This window comes from Papaver somniferum, chromosome 11, assembly GCF_003573695.1.
Source record: "Papaver somniferum cultivar HN1 chromosome 11, ASM357369v1, whole genome shotgun sequence".
Classification (NCBI taxonomy): Eukaryota; Viridiplantae; Streptophyta; class Magnoliopsida; order Ranunculales; family Papaveraceae; genus Papaver; species Papaver somniferum.
Genome location: NC_039368.1, coordinates 76,985,622 through 77,011,992, shown reverse-complemented (window position 1 = coordinate 77,011,992; position 26,371 = coordinate 76,985,622). Strand labels below are relative to the sequence as shown.

General features: G+C 35.9%; 1 protein-coding gene and 1 pseudogene across 1 annotated transcript; both read right to left on the bottom strand.

Annotated features, from left to right (window-relative positions):
- Window positions 1–1,309: 1,309 nt before the first annotated feature.
- LOC113324601 lies at window positions 1,310–19,096 on the bottom strand (annotated as a pseudogene).
- LOC113323913 (beta-glucosidase 11-like) lies at window positions 17,881–26,324 on the bottom strand. The gene is made up of 13 exons (XM_026572262.1): window positions 26,115–26,324; window positions 25,973–26,036; window positions 24,714–24,772; window positions 24,554–24,629; window positions 24,371–24,442; window positions 24,200–24,287; window positions 23,827–24,085; window positions 19,403–19,518; window positions 19,107–19,327; window positions 18,921–18,955; window positions 18,747–18,834; window positions 18,431–18,530; window positions 17,881–18,243 (listed from the first exon to the last, which is right to left on the bottom strand). The coding sequence occupies exons 1-9, from the start codon at window positions 26,274–26,276 to the stop codon at window positions 19,153–19,155; spliced, it is 1,071 nt and encodes a 356-aa protein (XP_026428047.1). The 5' UTR covers window positions 26,277–26,324; the 3' UTR covers window positions 17,881–18,243; window positions 18,431–18,530; window positions 18,747–18,834; window positions 18,921–18,955; window positions 19,107–19,152.
- Window positions 26,325–26,371: the final 47 nt, after the last annotated feature.

The window sequence follows — 26,371 nt, the reverse complement described above, 5'->3', positions numbered from 1 at the left end:
GTTGTACTGTGTTTGTACATATGAATATGTGTTGTTTTTCTTGTTGTTTTGTGTATGCATTTGTCAATACGTTCTATTGTACTATGTAAAATTTTTTTTAGTTCTTTGTAAGCATCAGTGAATATTAATATGTTTTGTTGTACTAAAATCTCTTTTATGCTCCCCATAAGCATCATTATATATCAATATGTACATATCCAAAAGTGATTTGTTGATACAGAACATATAATTATGTATCGCATAGACCCTTAGCCCTAGTTTATGCTTGAATATGATCCTACAGTACATATTGATATGTACTAGGTTTCTGATCCTTGAATACCAACAATTTGTTTTTGGCAGTACAAATTGTTATTATCCAATAGTAAAACGTGATATGTGCTCTTTATCTTACAACATATATCTATTTGTACAGACAAAAATAACCTTGTTGATTATTCAGGTAATATGAAGAATATAAAAAAGATTACCGAAGCACCCGCGAAACTAGTTTCGTTCGTGATCATGGATATGGTGCAAGAGGATGTGAATTGGGACGCGTTGGTTGATATTGTGGTGGGAGATGACCAAATGAGGATCTAGATATGTGATTGGTCTGGTGATGGTTTTAACTTTGTATTCAATGACGCTGGTGGATATGGAGATGTTAGCATGTACATAGTATTTGTAAGGGATTGTGGTTGGGTATGGACTGATAAATTGTCTCGTAGCAGTATGGGAGTGGAAACTGACGGTTAATATTGTATGTAGAGTTATGATTCTATGATAGATAATGTTGTCTCTCGTACAATACTGTTTTGATTCGACATCCTGACAATATGGATATTAGTTTTGTACATTATGAAATGCTTTATGATCAGAACTGACAGTACATATTGATATGTACTGATAGTACATATCTGCATGTATTGTAAAATCTGGCGCATATAAGAAAACTGAAACTGAAACTTAAACTCATAAATTTTTATTATAAAAATGACCTGCAACAATAAAACTAAATATGTCACAACGCTTGTTATAGTATTGCTACATACTAGTAGTATCAACTAAGCATAATAGACCAAGAAAAAACAACGCTTGTTATAATACTGCTACATACTAGTAGTATCAACTAAGCAGAATAGACCAAGAAAAAGAGTATGAAGCCTTAAATACTAACAATACATATTTGCCTATACTGTAAAACCTGGCGCAAAGAAAATCCTGCCAGAAATACTAGCAATACATATCTGCCTATAACTCAACAAACTTTAGTACATATTTATATAATCTTGGTGAAAACCCAATACATGTGCATATGTACTGAGCGAAATCATAATGTATATCAATATGTACTGAGTGTCAAATTCATTAAGTTGATGATATAATTCTTCCAGTCTCTCTTTCATCCTTGATGCTTGCAAGTCTGGTAACCTCAGTGACTTGTCTTCTAGATCTCCGACGGCCATTTCTTTGTTGAATTTGAGTTTTTTCTCAGTCTCCACCATAACCTTACTTCATTTTATCTGATTCTTGCCGCAAAACTGCCAACTACCAAATACGGAAAAATAAATACAAAAAGTCAAGACTTAACCCCAGTACTTCTCCTGCCAACTGTTGTTTCTTTGTTGTACATATTTATACAAAAAATTGCAAGCTCTAGCACAAGTCTACATGTTAGAGCTAGTACATATTATTTTGTACTGAGTGAAACCCCAGTACATAATGCCATATCTCACTTAACCATAAGAAGAAGGTAAATGTAAGTACAAACTTTCATTACAGTACATAATGATAAGTACCTAAGATATCTATAGTATATTGCAGTACATATACACATGTATCGAACAAAATAAGCATCGAAAACCTAATAGATATTGATAAATCATTTGAGGATGCGAAAAACATAGATTAAAATAGTACAAAACAAATATGTACTGATTCACCTTCAAGGGATGGTGGGAAACCTTGCATACTAAACCTTGCATAACCCTTCCAAGTTGTTAACCATTGGCTCACTTCCTTCCATTATCAAACATGAATTGAACGAATGACTAGCATAAACGAGGTATATTTTTTCTCAACCCTGATAGAGAAAACATTGGAAATTAGCGGTTACAGAGAGAATACATCCACAATCAATGTGAAACCAAATTTTGTCTCATTTTTCATCAAATCCATTATTTTTATCACACAAAAACACTATGAAATCACAATACATATACACATGTACTGATAAAAACAATATGTGTACTCAATTGACATAAAAAAAATATATACTCTATCAAATACAATTATCCTTGGATCATGACGGGATGACCAGGCACGTATCGTATTTTGTTTACCGAAGCTGATTTCAAAACCCAAACAGTATATTGTAGTACATAAACACGTGTACGGAGAAAATAAGGATCGAAAACCTAATAAATGATGATAAATCATTTGTGCATGCAAAAAAAAACATAAATTAAAATAGTACAAACAAAATATATACTGATACACCTTCAATGGATGGTGGGAAACCTTGCATACTAAGTCTTGCATAACCCTCCCAAGCTGTTAACCATTAGCTCACTTCCTTCCATTATCAAACATGAATTAAACGAATGACTAGCATAAACGTGGTACATTTTTTCTCTACCCTGGTACATTTTTTCTAAAAGAGATAATTAATCTTATAAGCAAGCATTATATCCTCACCAACATATTTACATTCATCACCGATTGTAAAAAACAGAATTTTTTTAGTAACTAAGAAATGAAACTAAAAAACATTGAGAAATTAAAACCTAAAATAGGCAAAATTAACAAAAAGTTGAAATCCAGAATCAGAAAGCACAGTAATCGTCACTTTAATCGACTAAATCGTATTGTTTGAATAAACAACCTTCTTCTTCTAACATTTAATATTGCATTCCAGATGAATAGGAAGACCAAAAAGTTCAGAAAAAACCCAAAATTGATGAATCTATACCTTTTTCGCCTGATTCATTATCGAACCTTCTTCTTCTTCACTATCACTTGCTTCTCCTCTTCTACTCCATCACTGAGATTCATTCGAGAGAAAGGAATAAAAATCTCCGCCAAAGCTTAGATCCAGAAATTAATAGAAAAGAGGAGTTTTGGGCGTTTCGGGAATTTATAAAATACACCTTAAGTGGCTCGCACGTTCTCTGGACCTGGAGATAAATTTCTTCGTCCAAAAACATGTTTTTGGACGAGCGAGTAAAACTAATTGGTGGATGGACTACACAGTAAACGGTTTCTCTAGGATGAATTAACCAGTAATTTCTAGTTTGGATATCTCTTTAAATCTGGGTCACTAATCAGATCTATGTAATAAAGACCAAAATTTGAATCGTATCCGTCAAAAAAACTCGAACGAGTCCAGGAAACTCCGTGTGAAATACCCTTTTGTGTTAGACCCATTCCTGCTCCCAAAAGATTTGGTAAAATGACTTGGTTTATTTTTGGCAGATCTTATACTCTATACCTTACTGCTTCAAGTAATCCTCCGATGTAACCCTTCAAGTAATTTAACCCTCGATGTATTGTTTACTGACGTGTCACGAGCTGCCCTCAACGATCTTTGACCTGTAAGGGAAATGCATCAAGTAATTTTCATGAATATATATATATAGGAGGGTTTCCGTAAACTTGCTTAAAATACTGCAAAACTCTTTGCAATCCCAACGGCTTAACAGGGTACTGAATCCGAAAACAAAGTTAAATTTCTACTCGTTTATGCTTTATAATTAAGTATATTAATGAATTTTTTTCCTTACTACATCAGGTAACGCTAGTCCTTTTCTTTCGAAGGCCCATCAGCTGCAACACAAGTAAATTGGTCGAACGATAAAGCCTTTGGTTAGTTCTTACAACATAAAACACTATTTTGGGGGGCGAAGAGATTCCGAATTGAACTAGCAATGTTAACCAGATCGACGAACCTATTTGCAGGACCGCCATATCCAAATCAAAATCTCTTTGTTGGATCGTTAGGCTTTCTTGATTGTCTTTTATGTCAAGCGTGAGATAGTGGTTCACTCCAAAGAAGTCCCATGAACCCTTAACTAGTTTAGCTTCATACGGAGTGAAAGAAGGAAGTCTTGAACCGACATTTCTCTTCATTGATTCCGGATAATCACCAAAAAAACAACGGATCAGCATACCTGGAAATTGGACATAGTTTTAAAACACCATAATTTGGAAACTTTGCCTCATGTTTTGTTTTTATAGTAAAATTCTTACCAACCTACATAAAAATCATTGGCTCTTTGAGTTGCTGCGACATCTTCGGTATAATTTGTTAGAGCACACTAGCAGCGATGCACTTGCCTGTCCGTTTTTAAAAACCGGAAGCATACGAGGCTTATGCGATCTTATAAGTAGGGCGGCCAACGGGTATCCGATTATCCGGAACCGAACCGGATTCGAGTGTGTTGGGTCCGGTTCCGGGTCCCAAAATTAGAACCGGTAGTAAAATCACTATCTGGCGGGTAAGACCCGTTAGGATCCGAACTCGAATATTTATATTTTACTTTTTAATTTTACATAAAATAGAAAGATTTCGTATAACTTCGTTCAATTTTTTTTCATTCATCATTCATATTCTTATGTTTAATTCTAATTAGGACATTTATAAAGATATAATAATAATTTTATATGAAAAAATATTAGATTCAAGTTAATATAGTAAATATAAAAGTAAATTATCAATTTAGAAACTGAATCCTGAACCATTAAGACCCGGAAACGATTAAAATTACCGGTTCCGGTTCCAGGCAGCATATTACCCAGACCCGATGGGACCCGTTGGCACCCCTACTTATAAGTACTTAACGAATTTGTTGCTTACTTGCTTTACATAATTTAGAAGCTATAGATGTGATCTGCCGTCGTCGTTTGCGCATGCATGATACACTTATTCTGCCACTTCCTTATAGGTGTATTCAATCCAATGGTTTTTACTCTAATAGTGGCGACTGCTATTGGTAGATAATCTCTGGCATAAAGCCATAACGACATGTCAATGGTGGCGGCGTTACAATGACAGCGACGACCGTAGTGGCTGCGATGATGGAGGTGGTCCCTGCCGCACTTGGCTTACATATGTTGATTTTAAAAGGTCTTATAGTCTTTGAGCTTATGTATGCTAATTGCTTAAGGTGTTAGCATTTTAATCTTTGATTTACAACATGATTTATTCTTCCGGGAAAAAAATAATCTATAGACAAACTCGAAGATCACATCTATGGTATACCCTTATTTTCAATCCCACGCATAAAAATTTTAGCATACACGTGTGACTTTATCAGATATTTCGACTGGTCTTGACTAATGGTCAAAAGCGCATACTAAACCAGTGGAATTTTTTGGGATATCGAGTCTCTTTCTTTTCTTAACATCTAAACTGTGAGTCTGTGAGAGTGAGAGGAAAATGAAAAAAATTAGGATTTCTTGTTAGAGGGGTGAAATAGAGTGATTTTGGAGTGAGTCGTTGCAATGGGGATTTGATCAACTAGGTTGTTATATTTCTCTCGGTGGTGGATTTATAAGTTTTTTTTGGTCATGGGAAGAGTTTGAAGACATCATTATGGATTTGTTAATGGCGATAAGTTTTTTTTTTCGTTTTACTTATGTCTAATAGTTTCTGATCAACATTTAATAAGTACACATTTTTATTTTCTTTTGATTTCATTGTTTTCTGTAGATTTTGAACCGTAGTATTACTTCAAACCTGGGTTTTAAATTATATTTTTATTTATTTTTGAGCAACAGAGGTGGTTCCAGTGGTAGCGGCGGAGGTGTTGATGGTGGTATTGAGGAATTGAAGGTGGATTTGGGGTTGATCATCAAGAACAGAAAAAACAAAAAGAAGCAGTACCGGAACACTTAAATTACACGATTGATTTATAAGATTTTCATTTGATTATCATCAGGCAAAGAAGTTTATGTTTGAATTGATCTAAAATTTTAGTCTTTATTTATAACTGCAGAGATTTTGATTACTCATGTCCGGTGGTGTACTCTTATATCCAATGAATATCACATAAGTTTGATCGAGTATTGTTCTGAAATTTATATATTTTCTTCTTAATCTCTAACAAATTATATATATGATGGTGGTGGCGACGGAGTAGATGGTGGCTGTTGCAGAGATAACGGTAGTGTTGGTGATCATGGTTAAATGGAGCGGCGGTGGTAATATTCATGATGCATCTCATATTGGTGGTGGAGCGGTAGTTGTAATAATCATGTCATTTGGTGGATGTGGTGCTGGTGGTGGTGCTTGTGATGGAGGTGGAGATGGTGGAAGTGGTATTGGTGGCAAATGTGCTCCTGGTGGCGGTAGTGAAATTAGTTGAGGTGGTGCTGGTGATGGAGGTGGAGGTAGAGGTTGAGGTGGCATTGGTGGCGGAAGTGGAGGTGGTGCTGGTGATGGAGGTGGCATTGGTGGCGAAAGTGAAAGCGCTGTGTTGTTGGTGAAGGCAATGGAGATGCAGGTGGTTCCAGTGCGGTGAAGGTGGTACTGTCGGTGACAGTGAAGGAACCATTAATGGTGTCCAAGGAAGAGGGTATTATTTTTCCAACGATTTGTGTTTCATTGAAATAAACGTGGAAGGGTATTTTGGTATTATCAAGTACACATTACCACCAAAAATACCCCTTTTCTTTATTATAGTAAGATAACCCAAAAACGAAGAGGTTGATTCCTATAAATCCACGTTGTTTAGCCTGCATTGCCATGTCTCTAAGTGGTACAAGTGCTTCCTGACATTTGTATTGTCTAGAAAAATATTGGAGTTGCAGGAAATACCTGGTACTTGTTCTTGTACAGTCTTGCAGCTGATGCATGTGCTAGCAAACAATTATGCGTTACAATGTAAGGCTCTGTCGTGGAGTTTCCGCTTGTACAGTTCCCGAATGGCGAGGAGCATCTTTCTGGTGGATTGTATCCCGTATTATAGGATCCTAAGACAAACACATTAGCCTCATTTATTGTTGTCCAAGTCGAAACTCCGTCACCAAATTCTTTGAAGCACACATCAGCATATGATGTGAAGTCTTTCCTGAATCATTAAAACACCGAAACAACATACGTTGATTATCACTCGAGTACCAAATCAAGCAACATTATAGGGACTAGAAGCAGAGAAATTAGATAACATTGAGGTAGAGAAGTACACAATCTTTCGGCTTAGCCATCCTCCATACTCGTCTTCAAGTGATTGAGGAAGATCGCAATGAAAAAGAGTAACATGTGCTTGAATTCCTATAATCAAATTATGTAAACCAATAGATATAAGTGCTAAGATAATATCGAAATATATATGCAGATTTTGTGACGAAACTCAAGTCAATATAAGTTCATTGATGAGGTTGTTATAGTACTCTAACAGGTCCCCTTCCATCTGCATAAGCTTACATAATTACATTGGTCAATGATATGTACAACCATATTGTTGGTTGCATTAGTGTACGAAAATCACGAGCCAGAAAGCGAGTGGGAAAATAGGATCATACTTGGTATAAGCCTTGACCATGAAATAGAAAATGTATTGGCATCTAAACCTGTATCCGCCATGAGTTTAACATCTTCCTACAGCAAATAGAAGTTACACGATACGTTTTCACTTTTATTGTACGAAATCATAAATCAAAGCACTAAAAAAAAATAAAGGCAAACACTACAGACCTTATACTTGTGATATTGATCGGCCGCTATGTCGGCATTGCTTTTGTCGGACATTTTCCCTGAAATTTTTAAAATTTAAACTGGCTAGAAACTGTTTTTGGAAACAAATCGGTTGTTCTCTAAACATTACATGCGAATTTTTCTGGTAATACGTATGAAAATTATCCAAGACTGTCAAGATGATCTTCAGTTCACCACTTATCTGAGGTTTCAAAACTTGCAAGTGAAATTGAAAACTCAATTCTTGAATTGAAAGGGAGATATATATATATATATATATATATATATATAGACTAACCAGCATGAGTAAAGGTATCCCAAATGCTAGGAGTCCTCCCATCCTCGTATGCAGCTCCTTCCACCTGAAAGTCAAACAAATTTGGTGAAGTACGTACCGAGAAGCCAAAAATCGTATTAGTTATGGCCAAAACCGAAAGGAATGAGGAAAAGAAGGCACCTGGTAAGCTGAGCTTCCGGCGCCGAAAATAAAGTTTGGAGGGAAACTTTATTTTCGATTAATCTCTGCTGATTTGGCCACTGCATAACTCTAGACAACCAAACAAAACAAGGAGAAGAATAACCCAAGACCAAAACGAAGAAATTGTACATAAAACCCTCTTCATCTCTCACTCTCTCTTTTGTTCCTAGAGTCTGCAATCACCTTGCAAGCTAAAAACAAACAAACGTGATATTCAATTGTATCCTATGATTCCTATCTGAATGGTGGTTTAGAAAAGACTTTCCATGTCCGGTCGTGCATCTATCTAGCCATCGGGAATCAAACGTAATTAACACCGACAAATACAATAACACCACGCGAAATACACCAAAATAATACTTTACGTGTATCACTAATCACCTTATAGTCCTTTTTGCCGATACATCAACATCGAGCTTTAATTATGTAGACAGGGACAGGACAACACACTATATGTCCACAACACAGTACCAGGTTTCGAGAAAGAAAACCATAACCTATAAACCTCTAGCTCCTAAATTTTAACCAAGTGTCCTCATGGTAACTTCATTTCATTATTATAAGTTTTACCAGGAGAATTTGTTCAGATAATGGCAACGTTATGATAGTCTGTTGAACGGACCTCGCTGTTTACTAAACCAACCACACAACAAAACGGCCGGCTTACTTGCATGCTAGTAGTATTTTCCTTAGTAGCCAGGAGCGGGAACGGGGTCGGGAACGAGAGCGAGGACGGGAACGGGAATCGTAAATTTTTCAAAAAATGAAAATCGAGGAACGAGTCGGGAACGTAAATTAGCTTTAGTTTTACTACTAGTTCTCCAAATTTATAATCTGGACCAAGACAACAACCTGCAATATTTAGAAAATCTTAATGAAGCATCAACTTTCTACTACTAGTATCCTACAATATAGCTCTCGTTCATTCACTTCTTTTGTCTCTTCTCATTATTTACAACTTTCTAAATCCGATTTAGTGCTTGTGTATCATGTGAACCTGGGGTTGGAAGTGGTGTAGACTCACGCATGGGTTGGAAGTGGTGTAGACTCCCGTGTAGAGCCAAAAGTATCTGTTATATACGGACCATTACATCTATTTTATAGGATTCTGAGATAAACTAGCTAGATATCCTAGAATATAGGAACTAGATATAGGATAGATATACTAGACAAAGATGTGAAGATAATATACAGTTAGTAGGATATTTAGCCAGATTCAGTAGCCAGAAATTGTGGGTATTTTAAGATATACGTTCTTCCCTTGTTAAAAGCGCGTTTCCTTCTTGCCAGGAACGCGTTCCCATCACGGTTTTCACTGACGAACGCAAATTCGCGGTTCTCACTGTGATTCGTGATGACTGTTCACGTTCCTGGCTACTAAGGTATTTTCAGATCCAATTAAATCTTCATCCCAAAGACAAGTAAACGGTGAACGTATACCATCCACGTTAGATAGCCAGTAAATTCATTCCTTGATCACAGTAGCAAAAACTAACAAGATATTTTATAGGCAACTTCCATTCTTTCACCGTAATCGAGTGTATTTGGGCTCCGCTGACCGACCACAGTACTAATGTTCAGAAACCTTTTGGCAAAAATAAAAATTGATACATTTCACAATTTTCAAACATAGTTGGGAACGAGATACAGGTTTACCGGGAAATATACTAAATTCGTTTAAGCAAACTGGATAATGCATTGTCTTATATGAATTTGGTTAAAAGGAGATGATTATTTCTTCTTAGAGTGTACTTGTGAATCACTGGACTTGCCTAAATGATTTCCTCGTTGGTATCAATAAAAAAAAAAAAAAAAAAAAAAAAAAAAAAAAAACATATCCACAACTCCAGTGTTCATTCGTTTACTGATAAAAATGATCACTTAATCAAGAGATTCTTATAGTTTCCCTTCTTATTATTTTACATGCAAATGAAAATAGGATTCTTAGAGTAGACTCTTTAGGTAGGGATATCAACTATCTATTGTGAAAAATGAGAACTTTCATCAGTTGTAGGAGATATTCTAGTTCTCTCACTCCCTCCTTTAAGAAAATTTGAATACCAAAGTGCTGAAAGTTTTGGGTATCTCTTTAAATCCGGGTCATTGATCATATCCACATAATAAAGGCCGAAATTTGAAGTGTAGCCGTCTAACAATTCGAACGAGTCCAGGAAACTCCATGTGAAGTACCCTTTTGTGTTGGATCCGTTCCTGCTCCAAAAAGATTATGATTATAAGGAAAAAATTCCAAGGAAACGGAACACATAATCCACGAGTGAGTTGGAGGGAGTTTAATGTATTTTGAATCTTGGGGATTTTGAGGGAGTGTAAGAGAGTATATGGAGTTTGAGAGAGTTTGGTGTGTTGAGTGTAGAGAGTTTGAGAGACTCTCCCAAAATCTCTACTTTTTTGAGAGATTTGGAGTGAGGCAAAAATACACTATAAACTCCCTAGAACTCCCCAGAACTCCCAAAAAAAACAAACTCCCTATCATTCTAATTTTTACCACTAACAGGGAGTTTAAGAGTTTCTTTCAAACTCCCTCACGGCTAACGGGGTTTTTTAGGGAGTTTGGGAGACTCTTCTAAACTCTCCCACGACTAACGGGGATTTTGAGAGACTCCCTCGAACTTCCTGACGACTAACGGGAAAAAACACAACTACACCCAACTCCCCCAACCCCCTTGAGGACTAACATCCTGGAAGATGATTAGCTGAACTTAGTAAACCTGCACAGTATCTAATTGTTAATATATGGGAATAGGTAAAGCAAAGCCAGTGAAGTAAGTTAGCACCTCACTGCATCAAGCAACCCTCCAATGTAACCCTTCAAGTAATTCACCCTCGATGTTTCGTTTATTGACTTTTCACGCGGTGCACTCGACATCCTTTGACCTATAAAAGAGAGCAATAAAGTTGGTCCTAAGAGCTTACCTTTAACCACAGTTTAAGAACACGCTACTAAAATATTGTATCAATAACTATAAGATGGAGGACAAATTACCGATATCCTGGTTTCCTTTGTGTATGGCCGCAGATGTTACTATGGGAAGTTAATTAGGCTAAAAAAGAAAGAATATGAAGATGAAATGTAAAGAAGTACTACCATTTTCATGAATAAACATGAGGGGGTTCCCGTATACTTGCTTAAAATACTCCAGAACTTCTTGCAACCCCGCGGGTGTAACAGTGAACTGAATCAAGGCAACATTATAGAAGTTAGATATTGACACACTAACTCGTTAGAATAAAGTCAACATTATAGAACTTCTTCCTTACTTCATCAGGCAATACACTTTGTCCAGACCAATTAGCTGCAATACAAGTAAGATGTTCAAAAGATAAAGCTTTCGGTTAGCTTTCTTACAAGATATCAAATTTTACCCGACATAAACCAGATCAACTTACCTACCAACTGGACAGCCATATCCAAAATAAAATCTCGTGGTTGGGTTAGTAGATTTTCTGGATTGTCATTTACTTGAGCTGATGCGTAGTGAGACTATGATTGAAAAACTCGGCTCATGTTAATTATCTGTAGTGAGACTTACCAACCCAAATAGAAATCATTGACCCTACTCTATGGTGCGACAATATAGGGGCTACGTATTTGACTGCCAATCCGGTGTTCCACACACGGAGCCGTCATGTTGAAATCGATTTCCATTTTGTGAGAGACATGGTTTCTCAGAAACATCTCATTGTCCGGATCATATCATCACAGGACCAGATAGCAGACATCCTAACTAAGGGTCTTTCTACATCCCGTTTCAACATGTTGCGAGACAAGCTTAATGTTGTTGACACAGACATTAGCTTGAGGGGGCGTGTCAAGGATATTGTGTCGACATCACCAGTTGTCCAAGATATTGTGTCGTCACAAGAATATTCTGCCAAGGATACGTAGTTATCCTGTTTCCTGTAATATGTAGATTTTGTATGATATGCATTCATTGTGTATAAACTCTGTAACGATAAATAGAGAAGAAGGGATGACCTCTCCCGAATGATTGAAGGAAGAAATAAACCATTGTTCTATATAGTTTGGTATCACTGACCCTCTTCCATCTACATAAGCAAACATTAGACAGTGATATATAAAACCTTTTTGACTAAACCTTTTAGTTTCTTCCATTGCAAGTGTGTACAAAAATCCCGAACGAGTTAGCTATTAATATCATACTTGGTATAAGCCTTGACCATGAGATAGAAAACCTGTAGGCATCTAAACCTGTATCCACCATGAGGTTGACATCTTCCTGCAACAAACAACAAGTATTTGGTACGGCCAAATTAAAAATCTAAGCTTTTTCAATTTCTGAAAGCAAAAATTACAAACCTTATATCTGTGATATTGATCGGCGGCTACGTCGCCATTGATTTTATTCGGTAAATTTCCTGAAATTTAAAATTGTCTTTCTGTTTAGAGACAAATATCTCAGGAAAAAAGTTCAACACATAGTCTTGTTGGATTATATTTTCAAGCTACTTGTCAATTTCTGATTCGGATGTCTACTACAAGAACACAAATCTTGATCAAGGGCTTAGCTTGTTTTTGTATTGCATGAACCCAATGGGACTATCATTCATGATTTGGTTGTCTCCGTTATTAAATTTTTCATGAGGATATTAAAATGTTACAAGAGTGTCAAGGAACCTTCTCAGTGAAGTTGTGAACTAGTAAAGTTGAATTGGAAAGTTCTTATAACAAACTCTACTCATGGTGCTTCCCTAAAAAAAAAGAAAAAAAAAGTTATAAACAGCTATAGGCCTGATTTTCAACCCGATAGACAACCATAGTCCTGTTTTTTTCAGTTTTGCATATCTAGGCCTCCATCCATGTTTCCATCCAATTCCGTTATTTTTGTCAATTTCTCGGTCAACACCGTCAATTTCTCATCAGAGGAGATGAGTTGATGACACTCACATCAAATTACTGTTTTACCCTCAATACACGTGTAAGCTTTTTGGTGGATTATCTAAATATAGTGTAAATATCGGAAATAATCAACAGTTTAGATTAAATGAAATTGAAAGTCGCCACGTGTTGCAAGGTTGAGTATGGATCTCAGCTGTGACTATCTCACTGAAAGTCAACGGCAGAGATTAGACAAAAGTGATAGTGGCATTTGTATTTATTTTGTCCACACATCTTATAATAGCAATCTCTATGAGATCCAACGTAAGCACCGGCGACATCATCTTATTTAGATGCATGCTCTGATAGATATGCTCACATTTTCCTCTTTTCTTCATAAGCACCAGCAACACCATCTTCTTCACATAAACACCGACAACACCATCTTCTTCCGACTCCACCTTCTTCGGATTCAGAGAATGTCTACCACGTCCCTTCAGTTCAGCACCATCCCCACTCATTCCACCACCAGTACAACGACCGTCACCACCATTTCCTTCTTCTTCATCCTCTGTTACATCTAATGATGATAATAACAAAAAATTTGATCAATTTCAATCAAAATTAACGGGTATCTGGAGAAATTAGTGATTATTACTGAATTAGGTATGAATCATTCTTCTATTTCCTAGTTAAGCTTCAATTTTTTCTCGAATTTTATCTAAATTGAAAACTTAGGGTTTTATAAGTTTGGGGATTTTATTGGGTGTTTTAGAAATTGTGTTGAAATATAACAATGGATACTCTGATATGAATTGGGTTTTCTTCCGTTTCAAGTTTTGTCTGTGTTACCATTGTTTTAAGCAGCAAATTTGGTTGGACTCAGATGGGTTTATGATGGAGGAAGACTCTAATAGGTTTTGTTGGCCGGAAATTCAATTGGAGTGGTTGTGGTTGTTGTTGAGTTTGTTGTAACAGATGGTTAAGGAATTTGTTGTGGTTTAAACAGATAAAGATGAAAATGCTGGTGGTGGTGATGAATTAATGTGTGTGAGTTAACTTACAAGGAAATAGAGAATCTGTTCTTTCCAAGAAATGAGACAACAGATGGTGAATGATGATGATATATTGGTACAAAAGAAGAGTTAGAGTCTGTGGTTATTGAGTCTCAGAGATTTGAGTTGAAAAGGAATTTGTAATGGGTGATCTTGAAGCTGTAGAAAATTTATTGATAATGTGGTTTGGTCATGAATTCAGGGGTGCAATTGGTGATGGTATTTGATGGAATTCTTGAGAAGAAGCAGCACAAATGACTCAAGAATGGTGGTTGTTTGAGAATGTCTTCTAGAGGATCTAATTGAAGTAATCTGGGTTTGTAGTTGTTTGAGAAATCAAGGTGTTCAGATTTTTTGGGCATTGATTGTTACTAATTGATGGGTTGAAAGATGATGATATGTTAGAGATTTTTATGAACAGAGATATTGGGAAATATAAGATACATGATAAGATAAATGTTTGTGAGAAAGTAATGCAGCTTGTAAAATGAAGAATGATTACAGGATGTGTAAAAGATTAAGTGTATGCAAGCTTTGTTTTCGTGATATCGGTCGCTCTATGAAGGTAGTTTCCTGTATACAACTAATGCATCCAGTTCTGATGCAAATTTCATTCAGTAATGTTGGTTGTATGGACGTTCAATATGATGCATCTCTGTTTTTTTTAAGCATAGATGCATCTTTTGATGATGTTGTAGTGTAATGAAGAACTTTCTGCATTTTACTGGTGCTGTGTGTGGGATTATTATTTTCAGTGGCTGTGCTTATGGAATGAGTATTTGGTTCACTTTCATGGATGTTGTTTCTAGTTAGTTCAGTTGGAGCTGATAGTGATGGATTCAGAATTTGTTCGTGTGTTATACTTCACCTGTTACTTGTATTGAGTACTGCAGGTGTACGTGTGAGTGCAAGTGCACATTGGTGATTGTTTGCAATAATTATGATGGCCAAGAGTTAAGTTACAACACTTTTGTTGGTGATTTTATTGATTGTTTGCGTGTTAAAGTGTTGGTACAGTGGAATGCAGATAGTGATAGTGACATGAGCTGCAACAGATAGTGACAAGAAGAAATGGTGGTTTCTTAATAGGTTTTGCTGGTGATGCTGCAAAGCAGAGTTGAGATAGGTAATAGCTGAGAAAGAAATGGGTAATTGCAGGTGAAGTTCTTGTAGTGTTGCAGGATTGAATGACATGATTGCAGGTAAATGCTGTTGAAGATGGATTGCTATTTGTACAGAGCAGTTGTTTATCGGTGGTGATGTGTATTTGGTCGTCATGGGTTGCTAGAGAATTTTGAAGCCAATTCGTGAGTGGAAAGCGTAAAACAGATGGCGACTTTGATTGCACGTGGCAAAAATGATGACGTGGACAATGTACACGTGTGTACCCAGTCAGAACCGAGTTATTGGTAGAATCAATGATTTAAATGACAACTAGGCGATTTTAAGGATTCAAAGGGCTTAAAAGTATTTTTACTCTACACTAACGGCGTCAAAAAGGTATATAACTACCATTAGCCGTTTTTTTAATAAAACGGTCAAAACCGGCGTAGATTTGTAATTTTCAAAAAAAACGGATTTATGGTTGTAACCCTGAAAAAAAAAACATGACTATATCTGTTTTTAACCAAAATAAAATGGAAGCACCATTCCTCTTCTTGCAAATCCTTCTAGAACATAAAGACAGAGAGAGACTACCCAGAATGAGTATAGGTATCCCAGATGCCAGGAGTTCTTCCATCCTCATTCACAGCGCCTTCAACCTAAAATTTTCAGTTTCATTTCCAACATTTATGGTCAAGTACCAAATAAATGGTTGAAGTCATATGCTTATAAAGGAAGGTACCTGATAAGCTGAGGTTCCTGAACCAAAAATAAAGTTTGGTGGGAAATCACTTCTGCTGAACCCATTCTCATCATGACCACTACAAGATTCCAGAGAACTTACCAGAAGAAGAATGATAACTAGAGACCAAAACGAAGATGTACATAACACCCTTCCCATCTCTCTTTCTCTACTCTGTCTTTCAGTACTCTCATTAAATCTTATATATTGCCTCTTATCTTCATATGGTAACTTTACTATTCTCTGGCTGCAAACGATGCTTCTTTTTTGTGCAACAAGACAAATGACAAGAGGAATCCAAAACGGGTCATGATTCTTTATAGAAAGGGCTATTTTGCATTTCCTCCTCTCCCAAAATTGCTAATTAGCGTTTCCTCTCCAAAAAGATTTAAATTAGTATTTCCTCCCATCGTTAAGTATTCCATCCGTTATTTGGTTAGTCGAGTCAACACTACTGTATACGTGACATACATAAAAAAATTATTTTCATGAAGTTCCTATAATACCCTCATCTTCTTGAGGTCCGTCACCGAAAGCTCACCATCTGAAAAATCATTGCATGCATCTCCGTCACCAAAACACGAATAAAAATACTCTAAACCATCGGGTAACTCGATTTTAAAAATAGTAAATCCCTAATTAGTCGGATTCTTAAAAACAAAGCTTGATTACTGATTAGTGTTGCTGCAGCACCAGTGAGACATCCGTCTTGCAATTGAAAAATTAGACATTTGATCTTTTATCAGTAAACAGTTTGGATGGCATCTTTGATTTGATTCTCCATTACCTGTCACGAATCACGAATTTGATCTTTATACACATAACTAAACAAATCTCACCAGGAAAATCCCCATAGCCGGCAAACAAACGTCATTGTCTTCAATTCTAAGAACTCTAACAACATTAATCCAATTTCTCATGTTTATATCATTCGATTCATTCCAAAAACCTAGACTTTATTCTAATTATTCAAACCTCAAATTATATATCTGAAACCTCGCAATCTTATTTCAGCAGAATCACAAATCCCGTTTAGAGTAAGAAAACAAATCCCATTTAGAGTTTTTGATGAGAATCATTTACATATGAAAACCCTTTATTTTGTCGTCTGCAAGTTCAAGCTTCCTTCACCATTATTTCAAACCATCGAGTTATTTTCTTCCTTCACCATTAACTCGAGATATTAATTTCCTTCAACTGCAACTCTTTTAATCTTTCACGAAGAACTAACGATTTTTCTTTATTTTTTTGGTTTTGGACAAAGAACCTGTTGAGGAGACGAAGAGGTAAAATCAATTCCGATTGGACTTCGGTTTAATTTATCGAAATAGGGGAGGGTATTTTAGTAACTTTGATTAACAGTGTATATTTTTGACACGTGTGTATACCTGCTGACTCACCTAACTGAGATTTGGATGGTAAAATTAACGGTGGAAGGAAACACTAATTTCAATCTTTTTAGGGAGGAAATGCTAATTTTGCAATCCTGGAAGGGGAGGAAATGCAAAATAGCCCAAAACCAATGAATTTGGAGGACCACCAAAGCATTTGGTTTACATTCCAAAACTGTTTGCACTCCTGTGAAATTTAAGAAATTGCAAGTTTAAAGTTGAAGAATGAAAAATAAGTTCCACGGCTCCCTAAATTCCAAACCTTTTCAAGCTTCAAGCAGCAAAAAAAAAGGGTTCCAGACATGGACTTTGAAGTTTGCAACAACGAGTCAACATTGCTGTACTGCGCCGCAGTGACAGTCAATCCAGCTCCAAGAGAAGTTGCACTCTCACTAAGAGGATTTATCACAAACGGTTCATATGCAGTAATAAAAACATCAAATTAGCAACATAAACCTCAACATGATTCTGCGCTGGTTTAGCACCATTTCCTTTAGGGACATTATCGCAAACTAGTCGATCACTCCGGTGCTTAATGCTGATAAGAGAGTGGCAAGGGTCTATTCAGTGTGTCGGGAGAAATTGGGCCAGACTGTTTTTCATTTTTCCTTCAATAAAATTTAACTCCAGTGCTCAATGGCTTACAAATGAAAAATATTACTTAGAATTTCATTATTTTACATGCGAAGAAAAATCAACTTTCTACTGTGAAAAATGAGAAATTTCATTTCTTGACGTCGAAATGGTACTGATTATTTTGTTCCCTCCCTTGAGAAAATTTGAATACCAATGTGCTGAAAGCTTTGGGTATCTCTTTAACTCCGGGTCATTGATCATATCAACATAGTAAAGGCCAAAATTTGAAGTGTAGCCATCTAACAATTCGAACGAGTCCAGGAAACTCCATGTGAAGTACCCTTTTGTGTTGGATCCGTTCCTGCTCCAAAACGATTACAATGGCAAGTAAAAAATGGAACACAATCACAAGAGTGTATCTAACTAGATTTACTTGAAAAGTTGCAAAATATATATCTGAAATTTTGATCCTCTGTTTGTTTCAGATTTCTGAGCTTATTAGGGGAAAAGTAGATAGGTAAAGGAAAGCCAGTGTAGTAAGTTAGTACCTCACTGCATCAAGCAAACCTCCAATGTAACCCTTCAAGTAATTCACCCTCGACGTGTCGTTCATTGATGTTTCACGCGGCTTGCTTAATAGCCTTTGACCTGTAAAAAAACAAAAGCTTACATTTCTTTAACCATAGTTCGAGAACACGCTTTTTGCATTTTTTTTTTCTTCCCTATAAGTATCAATTAATAATCATGTGAAATTGGGATAATCAATATCACTATTTCCTTGGTGAATGGCTGCGGATGTTACTATGGGAAGTTAATCGGGCTCCAAAAAAAACAATGGGAAGATGAACTGAGAGGAAGTAATACCATTTTCATGAATAAACATGAGGGGGTTTTCATAGAATTGCTTAAAATACTCCAGAACTTCTTGCAGCCCCGATGTTGTAATAGGCAACTGAATCAGGAAATATCGCAGGAGTTAAAATAATTGACATATTAACTCCTAGAATAAAGTCGAACAATGTTTTCTTCCTTACTTACTTCAGCAGGCAATACACCTTCTCCAGACCAATTAGCTGCAATACAAGTAACATGTTGAAAAGATAGAGCTTTTGGTTAGTCTCCTTACAAGTTTCAAGGAAAATGGGAGAGGAAACTGTTCCAAATTTCTAACAGAAGAAGATAATATTATTTTTAGTTTTGCCAATATAAACCATATTAACTTACATATGTATTGGACAGCCGTATCCAAAGTCCAATCTCGTTGTTGGATCTATAGATTCTCCGGCTTATCCTTTACTTGCATCGATGCATAGTGGTTCACTCCAAAGAAATCACATGAGCCCTTAACTAGTTTTGATTCATATGACGTGAAAGAAGGAAGTCTCGAGCCAACATTTCTCTTCATTGATTCAGGATAATCACCAAAAACAAAAGGCCCAGCAAACCTGAAATTAGACACAGATGAAATACATTATTCTTTCAAAACTTGACCCGTGTTTATTTCTGTAGGTGAGACTTACCAACCCAAATAGAAATCATTGGCCCTTCGAGTTGCTGAAATATCTTCTACGGAATTTGTGACAGGACTGAACCCATAACCGAAGAGGTTGAATCCTATAAGTCCATGTTGTATAACCTCCATTTCCAATGATATATATAGTAACATTATAATGTGTCTGTTATTACAGCATTAATGAGTTGTCTTTTTGTCACACGTGTATGGTCAGTGTTTGGTCAAGCTTTACTTTGTGACTATTCGTCCTCTATTTAATGCCCTGTACAGATATCTTTACAACTCAATGAATTACAGTTTTGTTATTTTATTCTGCTCTGATATGGTATCAGAGCAGCAACAGAAGAATTCGTAAGAACCTCAAACCGAAGGGGTGTAAGAACCTTTAGTTTGGACTTAAGAAACTCAAACCTAGGTGCTGCAAGACCTTTAGTGAATATGTTGCTGCTTATGCAAGTGAGATTAAGTTGATTACTGATCAGCTAGCTGCTGCTGGATCTATTATATCTGATGCTGAAATTGTTGTTGTCACTTTGGGAGGTTTGGGTTCAGAATTCAATTCTTTCGCTACTTCTGTAAGAATTCGTAACCCACCAGTTACCAGTTTGGAATTGCACAACTTGCTTTTAAGTGAAGAATTAGTAATCAACAATAAAATCACTAATTCTTCTATTGAGTCAACAAATAGAGATTTTTATGTATCTGGTAACAATAATGGTCGTGGTTCTTCTCGAGGTTATCATAGAGGTGGTCGAAGTTCTCATTCTGGTAGAAGTTATGGTAGAGGCAATGGTATTTTCCCTTCTCCATCATCTAATGTTTCCTTTCCTACATCCATTGCTAGACCAACTTCCTTTAATTCTTGTGACAAATCTTATTCTGGTATATCCTCTGGAGATAAACCAACATGCCAAATCTGTCATAAATATGGACATGCTGCTGATGAGTGCTGGAATCGTATCAACTTTTCTTATCAAGGCCCAAGAAATTTACATGCCATGTTAGCTTCTGCAAATGTAATGGGTCAGAATCCTTGGTTTGTTGATTCATGAGATACTCATCACTTAACTGCAGATCCTTCAAATATTGCTTCTACTTCTTCTTATGGCAGCAATGAGACTATTACTACAGCAAATGGAGAAGGTATGGAAATACACAAAACTGGATTTTCTCTTGTTTCAGTACCAAATCAAAATTTTACTCTAAACAACATATTACATGTTCCTTTAGCTTCCCAGAATCTTATTTCAGTTTATAAGTTTACTAGAGACAATCAGTGTTCTCTAATTTTTACTTCAAATGACTTTACTGTTAAGGATAAGAAGACATGACAGATTCTTTTTCAAGGGCCCAGTAAAAATGGTTTATATCCAATGCAATGCAATGCAGCTTCTTCACCCACCTCAACTGCTCTTGCTTGTTCTAAAGCTTCTTCAACAACATGGCATAGGAGATTAGCCCATACTTCTTTTCAGTCTTTAAGTAGGCTAGCTAGGATTCTTCAATTTTCAAATGCACATCTCTCATTTACTGAATGTCAAATGTGTAGAAGTCATAAACAACCATTTCATATGTCAATGTCTTTCACTACAGCTCCATTACAGTTACTACATATGGATGTATGGGGACCTTCCCCTATTGTTTCTAAAAATGGCTTCAGATATTAAGTAAACATCATTGATGATTTTACTAAGTTTTGTTGGGCTTATCCTTTAACTCTCAAGTCAGATTTCAAAACTACTTTCACTAATTTCAAGTCTTATATTGATAATTTACTTAATTTTACAATAAAGATTGTTAGGACAGGTGGTGGAGGTGAATTTGTAAATCATGCTCTTACAGATGTTTTGGTTGATAGTGGTATTTCTCATGAGATTACTTGTCCACACACACCTGAGCAGGATGGTGTGGCAGAATCAAAACATAAACATCTTTTGGAGATTACAAGAACTTTTTTATATCAAGCTGGTTTACCCTTTGAATTCTGGTTTGATGCTATATCAACATCAAACTTTATTATCAACAAATTGCCAACAAAATCTTTATCTTTTGCAAATCCATTTCAAACTCTTTTTAAGAAAGAACCAAATTATTTCTTTTTAAAGACTTTTGGATGTATGTGTTTTCCCTGGTTAAAACGTTACACTGATAATAAGTTACAACCAAGAAGTGTGCAGTGTGTCTTTCTTGGTTACAGTGGAAATCATAAGGGATATAGATGCTTAAACCGTCTACTGGTAAGGTCTTCGTTTCAAGACATGTTGTATTTCATGAAGATAATTTGACATACAAAAGTCTATCCACACATACAAATGTGGATTCTCATACATTTCTAGACTTTCCTGTCATACCTGCTATTTTGGACTCTGCTACATCTACTTCAGTTACTACTTCTAAGACTATTGCACCTACTGCTGTTTCTGTTTCTCCTACTACAGATATTTCTACATCAACTACTACTTCTAAGGTTGTTGCACCTACTTCAGTATCTGTTATTTCTACTACTTCTGCAAAATCACCTCAGAATGATACTTCTTTACATACTTCTTCTCATCACATGACAACAAGAGCTAAAGTAGGTACCTTCAAGCCTAAGGTACTTTTATCTACTAAATATGTCTTACCTACTGCTTACTTATCTCATTTGAGTCACACTACTCCTACAAGTTACTCTCAAGCTGTTAAGATACCAGTGTGGTTTTCTTCTATGGAGAAAGAAAATATTGCTCTTCAGGATGCTGGTACATATTCCTTAGTACAACCTAGTCCTGATCAAAATTTAGTAGGTTGTAAATGGGTTTTCAAAATAAAATACAATCCTGATGGTTCTATAGACAGACATAAAGCAAGACTAGTTGCTAAGGGTTACAATGAACTTGAAGGTTTTGACTTCACTGAAACTTTCAGTCCAGTAGTGAAACCAGCAACTATAAGACTAGTTCTTTCTCTAGCAATAAACTTTGATTGGAATATCAAACAATTAGATATAAGTAACGTTTTCTTACATGGTGATTTAAAAGAAAAAGTTTTTATGAAGCAACCTCCTGGTTTTGAAGACAAAGAACATCCAGACTATGTTTGTAAACTACATAAATCACTTTATGGTCTCAAACAAGCCCCTAGGGCTTGGTATGAGAAACTTATGGATGTCTTAATTGCCATTGATTTCAAATCTTCTTCAGCTGACTCATCCCTTTTTGTTCTGAAGATTGGCTCCAAACTTACTATTATCTTAGTGTATGTGGATGACATTATCATCACAGGTAACAACTTTACACATTGTGATAATAGCATTGCATATTTGAGTACTAAATTTCCAGTGAAAGATCTAGGTGCTTTGTACTACTTTTTGGGTCTGGAAGTGAAACGAAATAATAAGGGTCTCTTTCTTAGTCAAACAAAATATGCACTTGATTTGTTAGGAAAAAAAAATCTTGTGGGAATTAAGCCTTGTTCTACTCCTTATTCTTCATCTCAGGGATTAGGTGCTAATGATGGTGAACAACTTACTAATTCAACAGAATATAGGTCCGTAGTTGGCTCACTACAATACCTCACTTGGACAAGGCCTGAGCTGTGTTTTGCTGTCAATCAACTATGTCAATTCATGCAACCACCTACTTCTGCACATCTTATTGCTGCTAAAAGAGTATTGAGATTAAAGGAACTTTGGATCATAGACTTCTTTTTGCAAAGGGTTTCACTGCTCTGCAAGGCTTCTCAGATGCAGATTGGGCTGGTAATCCAGATGACAGAAAATCAACAAGTGGTTTTTGTATATTTTTTGGTGAAAATACTGTCAGCTGGTCATCTAAGAAGCAGGCTACAATTTCTAGATCAAGCACTGAAGCTGAATATAGATGTCTAGCTTCAACTGCTGCTGAAGTGGTTTGGCTTTGCCAAACTACTTAAAGATTTACATATCTTCTTACCTACTTATCCAACTATTGCCTGTGACAAAAAAAGTTCAATAGCTCTAGATTCAAATCCAGTGTTTCATATCAGGATGAAACATTTAGCTCTTGATTTTCATTTTGTCAGAGAGCTAGTTCAGTCAAAGACTTTGCAGGTTATTTACCTCTCTACTCTTGAACAAGAAGCTGACATGTTCACTAAAGGTCTTGCAACACCTAGGTTTGAGTTTCTTAAGTCCACACTGAAGGTTCTTACACCCCTTCATTTTGCGGGAGGGTAGTAATATTATAATGTCTCTGTTATTACAGCTTTAATGAGTTGTCTTTTTGTCACATGTGTGGTCAGTGTTTGGTCAAGCTTTACTTTGTGACTATTTGTCCTGTATTTAATGCCCTGTACAGATATCTTTACAACTCAATGAATTACAGTTTTGTTTTCTTATTCTGCTCTACTAATATATATCAAAATAATAACGAAAATTGATATACGATAAAGACATCTGAAGTTAATTCATACCTGGTATTTGTTCTTATATAATCTTGCAGCTGACGCATGAGCTAGCAAACAGTTATGGGTGACAATATACGGCTCTGTTGTGGAGTTACCACTTTCACAATTACGGACCCCAAATGGAAAAGAGCACCTCCGCGGCGGCAGAACTCCCGTGCCATAGGAAGCAAAAGCAAGCACATTAGCCTCATTCATTGTTGTCCATGTCGAAACTCTATCACCAAATTCGTTAAAGCACACATCCGCATATGATGTGAAGTCCTTTCTGAGAAATTTTACACCAAAATAGCATTATTCAAGTATCAGTGGAATACTCAATAAGATAAAGTTAGACGGACTAGAACACGTGTATTAGATTAAGATGGGGGTAGAGTTCTACACAATCTTTCGGCTCAACCATCCTCCATACTCATCTTCGAGCGTCTGAGGAAGATCATAATGAAAAAGTGTAACATGCGCTTGAATTCCTAATCCAACATAAGTAACCGATGCCTAAATAATCATGAACTAAAGTATTGTCATCTGAATTCAAAACGATCTAAGGTGGTACCATGGCTGATAAGTTCATTGATGAGGTTGTTATAGTATTCCACACCCTTAGGATTCATGGGTCCTCTTCCATCTGCATAAGCATAGTTAAAGAAATGATGTATATAACCTTTCTAAGGAAACATTTCAGCTTTTTTGTGAATGTGTACAAAAATCACAAACGAGTTAGATAGTAGGAACATACTTGGTATAAGCCTTGGCCATGAGATGGAAAATCTGTAAGCATCTAAACCTGTATCCGCCATGAGTTTAACATCTTCCTGCAACGAACAAGAAAAATTACATTGGTATGGCCAAACTAAGAAGCTAAGCTCTTTCAACTTCTAAAAGAAGACATTAGAAACCTTATATCTGTGATACTGATCAGCAGCTATGGCCGCATTGCTGTTGTTCGGTAATTTTCCTGAAATTCAAAATTGTGTTTCTTTTTAAAGCTAAAAATCATGAGAAAAAAGTTCAACACACGCTTTATATGTCTTGTTGCATTATTTATTTTCTAAACAACAGTTAACGAATTAGAAGTCTAGAAAAAGTAGGGATGAACAATGCGAATTTGGTATCACCGGCGTCCAATTCATCTAAATGGATTTGAGATTTTCACCCACGTGCAACTCGTTACTTGTCAGATGTTACACCCCCGGTTGAGTGGATTGGATACGAATGGATTTGTGAATCTAGAAAGATTATAAACCAAAACGGATAAATGATTTATTTATTTTTTGTAGCAAAACGGATAAATAATTAAAGTATAATTTAATTAAAACTTAGATTACTATTCCCTCAGTTCCATTTTACTTGATGTTGTAGAGTTTTTCACGCAGATTAAGAAACAACATAGAGAGTAAGTTTTTTCCAAATCTACCCATATTAATAGCTTTCTAAAAATTTAAAGCACCTAGTTTTTAGTTTCTATATTTAGTGTAAATTGTGAATCCTATTGTATTTTACTTGGGATAGAGTATTTATCCTTTATGGAGTGGATTTAAAAATTATATTAATTATCCATTTACTAATTTCAATGAAAATTAATGGTATTGTATGATTCCAAAGCAAGGACAAATTAATGAGAATTTGGGAAAAAAGTTTAAACGCTCATCTAATTTGGAACACAAAAGAAAGTAAAATGGAACGGAGGGAATAAAATATAAGTAATTAGTATAACAAGAGTAATAAAATGATTTATGAACAACCAAAATTATAATGTATATATATAGTGATTTGAAGACGTCCGATCAATCCAAAATTGATAATTTTGGAGTATCATCGAGGATCTTCGATACTTCTCAATACCAAACTATATATATTATCTACCAATTTTCTATAATAATTTTCATATATCTACAATGCTAGCCTTATCTTTAGAGTCAGGTGTCCAATGGATGGGTGATGTCACATCCGCGTCCAACCCGTAAAAGTGACCGTTTTCAAAATTTTAACCATGTACAATCCGCTGAGAACGGATTGGATATCCACCCGTCAAAATACGGATTGGTTTGGGTAAAATCCATGGATTTGGGCCGCTTAGACTGTTCATGTTTTGACTGTCTTCGTTATAAAATTTTCATGAGTATATTACATTGTTACAGTGATCTGTTTTACTAACCAGAATGAGAATATGTATCCCAAATGCTAGGAGTTCTTCCATCCTCATTTACAGCTCCTTCAACCTAAAACCATCCTAATTTTCATTTTCAACAATTTGATGAAGTATTTTAACAAGTCATATGTTAATAAAAGAAAGGTACCTGATAAGCTGAGCTTCCTGCACCAAAGATAAAGTTTGGTGGGAAATCATTTCTGCTGAACCCATTCTCGTTTTGACCACTACAAAATCCCAGAGAACATACCAAAAGAAGAATGATAAATAGAGACCAAAATGAAGAAAATGTACATAACACCCTTCTCATCTCTCTTTCTCTACTATCTTCCAGTACTCTCAATAAATTCGTATATACTGTCTCTTATCTTGATGATATGGTTACTTTATTATTCTCTGGCTACA

Coding starts and splice junctions, on each gene's coding strand:
- LOC113323913 (XM_026572262.1), bottom strand. CDS start 26,276: ATGAGAAGGGTGTTATGTACATTTTCTTCATTTTGGTCTCTATTTATC. Junction 24,773..25,972: donor GGATACATATTCTCATTCTG/GTTAGTAAAACA, acceptor TTTGAATTTCAG/GAAAATTACCGAACAACAGC. Junction 24,288..24,370: donor CAATGAACTTATCAGCCATG/GTACCACCTTAG, acceptor ATGTTGGATTAG/GAATTCAAGCGCATGTTACA.